Source organism: Coffea arabica, chromosome 1c, assembly GCF_036785885.1.
Source record: "Coffea arabica cultivar ET-39 chromosome 1c, Coffea Arabica ET-39 HiFi, whole genome shotgun sequence".
NCBI lineage: Eukaryota > Viridiplantae > Streptophyta > Magnoliopsida > Gentianales > Rubiaceae > Coffea > Coffea arabica.
In genome coordinates, this window is record NC_092310.1 from 4,083,792 (window position 1) to 4,091,982 (window position 8,191).

At 32.4% G+C, this 8,191-nt stretch overlaps 1 protein-coding gene across 1 annotated transcript; it reads left to right on the forward strand.

Moving 5' to 3' along the window:
* The first annotated feature begins 5,196 nt into the window (after positions 1-5,196).
* Positions 5,197-6,946, forward strand: LOC113736449 (probable polyamine transporter At3g13620). The gene has a single exon (XM_027263415.2). The coding sequence runs from the start codon at positions 5,278-5,280 to the stop codon at positions 6,709-6,711; it is 1,434 nt and encodes a 477-aa protein (XP_027119216.2). The 5' UTR covers positions 5,197-5,277; the 3' UTR covers positions 6,712-6,946.
* The last annotated feature ends 1,245 nt before the right edge of the window (positions 6,947-8,191 follow it).

Below are 8,191 nucleotides of genomic sequence, written 5' to 3' on the forward strand. Positions count from 1 at the left end.
TTAGTTTTGAGATATTTGGCACAAATAAAGCGAGGCCTAAAATGAGGGGTATAGCTTTTATTCTAACTTTAAGATGAAGCACAAATGCTGTTCCATTCACAGTTGAATATATTAATTTTGTACTAAAGTAGTTACATAGCATCTTTATATCCACATTTAGATAATCTACAAAATCAAATTGGAGAATGCAATTTGTTCAAAAATTAAAGTTCTTGGTGCAAAGTAAGATGGGAATAATTTAGGGTGCAAAGTGAAATTGACTATCAACTTATGGTGGGCACGCGCTTCAAATCCATTAGCTTTATCAACGTGGACTCCGTTTGGAAGGTGAGTTTTTTGAGTGTTTTTTTTTAAGTTTTTTTTAAATATTTTGAAGTGTATAGTTTAAAAACTTTGAAAAGTTTTTTGAGATTACTATAACTAAAATTTTTAAAAAACTTATAACAGACAAACTTGGCAAAAAAACTTGGCTTGGTTAATGGAAGAGTCAAAGGGGCATGGATCCAAAAGCTTAAGTTACAATATGTATCTAATACTGTAATTGAGGGTGCAAAGTGAGAATCTATGAAAGATTAAAGGGTAACTAACTCATAAACTCCTGTACTTTTACATGATATCGCATGGCTTTTTTAAAATTTCAAAATATTCCTATAATTTTATGTAAAATAGAACTTTGAAGGAAAATTGTTTCCCTAATACCATTAATTGAAATATCAGTATTTTCTTTACTTAGGCGTTAAATTCAATAAAGGTCTAACCACTTTCTTTGAAATCATAAGGGAATTATGTGAATAGATACACAATCAAAATTATGCAAGGAGTGGAGATTTTTAAAAAAAAAAATTATACTTTTTATTGTTGCAGCAGAAATAATAGTACACAAGTGAGGAGCATCCCCTAAACAACTTTGCAACGAATGGAGAAAGAAAACTCCGTGAAGGAGTTGAATGTAGTAATTTAGCAATAGAGTACGTATATCCATTATTAATAGTTTATGACTTATGATTCCAATGCGAAAGCGTAATTACTCAACTAGAAGAAATGTAGTTAATGTTGTCTTCAATCTCGAGACTGCTTATTTTTAGTTTTCGTTCTTAAGATTTCTTAATATGGCATTCTAATTAATGTAGTGACTAATGAATTTCTTACATTGACAGGTAAACATACATGATAATTGATACCTACGCAAAGAGTGAATTTTAAATTTGAACTCTTTCAAACCGGTTATTATACCAAGTAAACCAAGAACCGGAGAATCCAACGTCAACCAAGTCAGCCATATCCATAAACTCAATAAAATCCTCAGCCTCAGATACTCGAACGGACGACCACCAAACTTCTCCCCCGGACTTGTGATGACATTAAAGTCACTGCAAACCAGAGTAAGAGGAGGCTGAAATGCATGAACAAGGTTTTGCCATAAAATAACACGTTGTGCATAAGAAAATTACTCATATATATATATATATTTTATGTACACACACATTCAATTATATATACCTAACCAAACCAACCCATTCTTAAGAATTTTGTTTTTTGTAATCTCTTTTATCCCCTTCCTTTTCTTTATCATTATTATGTTGGAACCAATCTAAATGGACAAACAAATTGGTTAATCCAAATTGAATCGTTGCATAAAAATATCATCATTAAAATGATCTAAGCTGATGCCATTTGTTATTAATTATTCTTGTTATCTATATATGGTAACTTTAGTTATTGTGAATTTAATTGTTATGCTGAAAATTTTATTAATTTGGTCGAAAGTAATAAATCATTCATGTAAAAATAGAGGAGAAAAGAAGAGGGAAAAGAAAGAAGAGATGAAGTATACTTATAATTTTTCTCTCTTTTGACTACTTCTATGTCATTTAATAAATTTTAATTATTCTTTTTATTATATATGGTAGCTTTGCTTATTTTGAATTTCATTATTAAGTTGGAAAATTAACTAATTTGATCAAAAGTAATAAATCATACATGTAAAAATAGAAGAGAAGAGAAGGGGGAGGAGGAGGAAGAGGCATGGGAGGTGGTGCTATGCAATGTTTTGAAAAACCGGACTGGATCGGCCGGGTTAACCGGTTGAACCGCGAACCGGCCATGGCACTGGTCCGGTTCTATGCCATTGTTGACTTCGACAGAAAATCGGTCAAAATTCGGTTGAACCGTGAAAACTGTCGAACCGGATTGAACCGGCGGTTTTCCGGTTTTCAACTTTCCTTTTTTTTTTAAAAAGTTTTGCAAAATGTAACTATTAAGATTCGAACTAGAGACATTTGTAATAGAAAACCAATGTATTAACCATTGCACCATCACATCTTATTAGTCTTTTTTGATAACTTATTTATATAAAACAAACATTCATATTTCTTTTTTCCATTTTTTTTACAAAATCTCATTCTTTCATGGCTCTTTCTTTTTAATTTTCAACTCTCTCTCTCTCTCTCTATCCTCTTTTCTTTTATCACTCCCTTTTTAATCAAACCTCTTTATTTTTAATTTATTGATATTTTCTTCCATCTTTTAATTTTGTTTTTGTCCATTAAATTGAAAAAAGTTAAAAAAGAATTATTTTTCTTTAACCCAAATTATTTAATGCCACAACCACTCACTTTTATCTCATTTTTTGTTTATTATCAAATTTACATTTCTATTTTCGATTCTCTTGACTTCCTTCGAATTCCAAACTTCCTTTTTTAAATTCCAATCTCTAAATCCCAAAACATAAATTAAAATTTAAGTTCACAATGTCTAAATTCTCATAGACGTGAATTTTGTATAATTTCAAAATATTGTGATATTTTTGGGTTGGATTTAGATATAATTGAAATTGAGATGAAATTTATTTGTTTTAACTTATAATTTTAAAAAATTATTTTTAAAAATCCAAGTTATTAAAAAATAGTAAACTTTTCATCATATAAAGTATTAAATTAGTCCATTACATGTCTTATTTTGTGCATATATATATTTATATAAATTATTTTCTAAAAAATTTATTGAACCGGGGTTGAACCGGTCCGACCGGTTGAGCCTCGACCCTTTCACTTTACCGGTTCAATTAACGGTCCGATTTTTAAAACATTGGTACTATGTAGGAAGGAAAAGGAGGAAGAAAAAAGGGAAGAGAAAGTGGCGGGTCATGGTGGTGGACAGCTAGGTGGTTGGAGTGGAGGGAAGAGAAATGATGATTTTTAAAAAATTTTAAAAACACCCCAAAATTTAATTTTTTTAAAAAAATATCCTATGATGACAATGGTGAAAGGAAAAAGGAAAGATAAAGTCAAAGGAATTTTCAACACCAAAAAAGAAATAAGAAGAAATATGAAAATAAAAGAAAATTATTATGCATTGGAAGGATTTGAGTGTTGACAATTCGAAAAATGACAATTCGAAAAATGGTGATTGAAATGATAATCATATTCTCAAAATTTTTGAAAAATTTTGTCTTACTAGAACTTAATTGCTTCTTTGCTTCTCTTCTATCAACTTTTTGCAATTTCCTATGGTGGTTAGGATTAGGATGAGTTAGAATATATATATATATATATATGAAAGTAGTTTCTCACTCCTATGTGATATGTTTAATTGAAGAGAATTAACGGATTGTGGGTCACTTGAATTTAACCTGAATTTAACCCATATTAAATCCTATTTGGATTATATTTATATGTTTAAAAATTATCTCTAATTTTAAAATAACTAATCTTATCTTAATGATATTGCTTTGAAAAACAACTAATCTTTTCTTAATGATTCTGCTTTCTATTAAATTATTACATATAGAACTATAGTAAAACCTTTTTCAAATCACAAGTATTAAAATCTTACATATCCCAAATTACTTCCTTAATCACAATTATCGAAATCTTACATGTCTCAAATTTCTTCCTTTCACCACCATAGTGTTGATTAGTATTCAAATTATTCATCATTTCTTCCTTGAATTTTGAATTAACTTAGTGTGAAAAAAAGAATTAACTGTTACACCAACAGATTTACCAATATTGTTGGAAACTGAATATTTATCGATGAAGAAAAATGAATTGCTGGATTTATTTTCTACTTAATTAAATATGAATATATAGTTCTAGATTTATGGTTATAATAAAAATTTTAATTATCTAAAAGAATATTTGTAAAAGAAAATATCTACCAAGTTTTTTATATGGGGTACATGATTTGATGCATACTATTATATTATAGTGAAAATATGTAAATGAAATTTTAAAAATTAGTAAATAATTGAACGTTTAAAATGCATTAATTTTTTTTAAAGTTAATATAGATGAATATGTAGGATTGTTGTTAATTTTTATATTTAAATTATTTATATTTGTATAAATTTACAATAAATTAAAAAAGAGAAATTTGCCAAATTGGTCCCTAACATTTGCCAAAAAAACTTTTTTAGTCTCTATCATTTAAAATCAGCCAGAATTGTCTCTAACATTTAAATTATGATCCATTTTAGTCCTAATGCTCATATTTGCTCATTTCTCCGATTGAAAATAGCACATATTTCTTACGTGGGCATATTTTCAAGGGTAAAATCGAAAAATACACTTCATTTTCAATTGAGTAAAGCCATCTTTCCTTCATATTTTCGCATTTGTGTCCTAATTGTCTCACTGAAAGAACGAAATTGAAGAGAAAAAACGTAGCTACAATTGGATGGCTGTGTAATGGAGGAAGAGAATAACAAGAAAATGTGAAGAAGATGCTATTTTCAGTCGAAGAAATGAGTAAATACGAGTATTATGACCAAAATTGATCAAAATTTAAATGTTAGGAACAATTCTGACTGATTTTAAATGTTAAGAACTAAAAAAGTTTTTTTAACATATGTTAGGGACCAATTTAACAAATTTCCCATTAAAAAAAGAACATGCTAAGGCACAGTCAAATTTCTAATCCCAGACGAGACCTGAATTTAATCTCCACATCTCCTGTACCTCCTAGTTCAATTTAATCTCCACATGTCCTGCATGCCCTGGTTCAATGAATAGCTAGGATTAGAATCCTGTGACAGTTAGAATTCTAAAAGGATGGTAGAATCTCCCACATCACACCTGAATTGCATCTCACATCTCCTCTCCTACATCTCCTAGTTCAATTTAATCTTCAGACCCCCTATATGTCCTAGTTCAATGAATATTTCACCATTTTTGTGTTTTTGACGTTATGCTCTCACTGGGCTTTCCAAGTGAGAGCACAAGCCAACCCTGAGAGGTTTCAACCGTCTAAGGAGCAAAAGGCATTGCAAGAACGGCCATGACAATTACCACCTCTCCCGTCTGTCCTCCACGTGAAGATGGGCAAAGTTCAAATCAACAATTGCCTATAACAACCAATCCAGCAGCCTCAATTAATAAAAGGAAAGTTTCGAATAAAGTCACCCTCATTCCTCTAATTTTTCTCATATACTTTGAAGTTGCCGGTGGTCCGTATGGCGAAGAGCCTGCAGTCCAGGCTGCGGGGCCTTTATTAGCCATTCTTGGCTTCCTAATTTTCCCTTTTGTCTGGAGTATCCCTGAGGCCCTGATCACATCGGAGCTCTCCACTGCATTCCCTGGAAATGGAGGATTTGTGATATGGGCTGATCGTGCTTTTGGACCCTTTTGTGGATCGCTTATGGGAGCATGGAAGTTTCTTAGTATTGTCATCAATATAGCAGCATTTCCGGCACTTGGTGTTGACTATCTCAAGAAACTGTTTCCAATCTTCTCTGCAGGCCTACCACGCTATCTGGCAATTCTGGTATCGACTTTAGTCCTTTCTTTTGTCAACTATACAGGGCTTACTATAGTTGGATATGCAGCTGTGGGTTTAGGCATTGTTTCGTTAGCACCATTTATAATAATGTCATTGATAGCGATTCCGAAGATTCATCCACATAGATGGATCAATTTAGGCCAAAAGGGGGTGAAAAAAGACTGGAATTTATTCCTTAATACATTGTTTTGGAACCTGAATTTTTGGGATAATGTTAGTACCATGGCTGGTGAAGTTGAGAATCCACAAAAGACATTCCCTTTGGCACTGTTTTGTGCTGTGATTTTTACCTGTTTAGGTTACATTATCCCACTTGTAGCTGTAACAGGGGCAATTTCTGTGGATCAGAGTTTATGGGAAGCAGGTTTCATGGCAGATGCAGCAGAGATGATTTCAGGTAAATGGTTGAAAATCTGGATTGAATTTGGGGCTGTTTTATCAGCAATTGGACTTTTTGAAGCTCAGTTGAGTAGCAGTGCTTTTCAGATTGAGGGCATGGCTAGAATAGGCTTCTTGCCTAAGTTCTTCTCACTAAGGTCAAAATGGTTCAATACACCTTGGGTAGGCATACTGTTTTCAACTGCTATTATACTTGCTGTGTCTCGTATGAAGTACACAGATATCATATCAGCTGCCAATTTCTTGTATAGTTTGGGAATGATTTTGGAATATCTATCCTTTCTTTGGTTGAGGAGAAAATTTCCCTCATTGAAACGCCCATATCGTGTTCCATGCAGGCTGCCAACTCTGGTGGTCATATGCTTAATCCCATCAGCATTTTTGGTGGTTTTAATGGCTGTAGCGACTAAGATTGTATATTTGATGAGTGGGTTGATGACTGTGGGTGCAATTATATGGTACTTCCTGATGAGGTTGTGCAAGTCAAAGAAGTGGCTCAAATTTAACGATGGTTATGCTGAGGAAGAAATGTGAGGAGATGCCAGAATATTTTGTATATAGTTAGTCTAGGCTTGCTAAATGCTGGAATAATGGAAGAGTTATAGATGATTTGGTTAAAGACGTTGGTTTGTTTGTATGTAGTATCTACATAGCATCTTACCTGAGATTTGATGAAATTAGAGGCATTCTTCTGGAGTTCCTTGTTCATGCCATTTGATGTCATTTTGTAGAGAAATCTGACAGCCCAGCTTACTTTTTTCTTCTGAAAGGAATATGTTCTTCATCTTGAATCAATAAACTTGCCAAAGCATAATACTTGGAGAGCCTACATTCGAGCACAGGTTGTTCTTTTGACCATGAAGATGAAATTTGGTGCACGTGTAATATTAGTTTGATTAGGTTGTGCTTTCCATGAGGATCCTGTTTCAAATTTTTTAACTTCCCACAAGTTCTTTTCATAATTTTGTAGCTTGTGTCTTAACAGATGACAACTGCAATTTTAAATATTTTATAGAAGGTTAATAGGGAAAAAAACATCAAGTTTAGCTAACTGAACATATAGGGGCAGAAACTCCAAATTGTCAAAGATCAAAATACGATACCGTTCTTCTTTGAATATTTTTAATATGTAGGTTCATTGAGATATTTAGACTTTCTTGACAATGATACAGGAAACTGGTTTATAATAGGATTTTGAAATTTCACATTGATAAAGTTTTACAGCATGGATCAGGAATCTGTGGTATGATATGTAAAATGAGATGAATATGCAATGGAGTATGTTCTGGAATGCTGCTGTTATCATTGGGTAAAACCATATCCCCTCTGTAGTTTGGCATGTTAATGGCGATGTCCCTGATTTTTGCCGCTGGAATCTTCCTGCATTATCTATTCAACCCTGTGCTGTGAGGTGGTGAATTATTTGCAGTATAAAGGTTGGTTTTTTGCAATTACCTTTTTATCTTCAATCGTGCCCTTTCTGCTCGGACATGGTGAGGATTCAATGAGATTCAAAGTCATGGTGGATTCACTCTCTAAATTGACCCTCAATATTTAAGTGTTCCTTGATGTTTGATCTGTTCTGTAGTTTACCTTGCTAAAAGAACAGTAAACGTGGCTCTTCACCAATATGGATCAGTTGACAGGAGAAAATTTGCATGTCAAAATTATAGATTCAACCAAGCAACGAGGATAGAAATGTATTAATTTTAATATGGACTTCTGCTATTCTGTCATGTTCTACTTTTATGCAGAAAAATTACTTTTGATCTTTCTGCCCTGAATAGTTGAGATAATATTCGTTATAGCACTTTTATGCCCTGCAGAAAAATTTTAGGACAATCTGTTTAATGCAGCAAGTGATGAACCAAACGTAATACTTTTCAATGAATATCAGAATGGTTACTTTTGCCTGATACTACAGATTTTCATCTCAGAGCAAAAGGCAACAGTTATACTAGTTAGTGTTCTTTTGATTTTCATTACTGAGCTGTAATTGTAAATTCCTTCATTT

Excerpts from the sequence above, each read along its gene's own strand:
- LOC113736449 (XM_027263415.2), top strand. The coding sequence starts at position 5,278 with ATGACAATTACCACCTCTCCCGTCTGTCCTCCACGTGAAGATGGGCAA.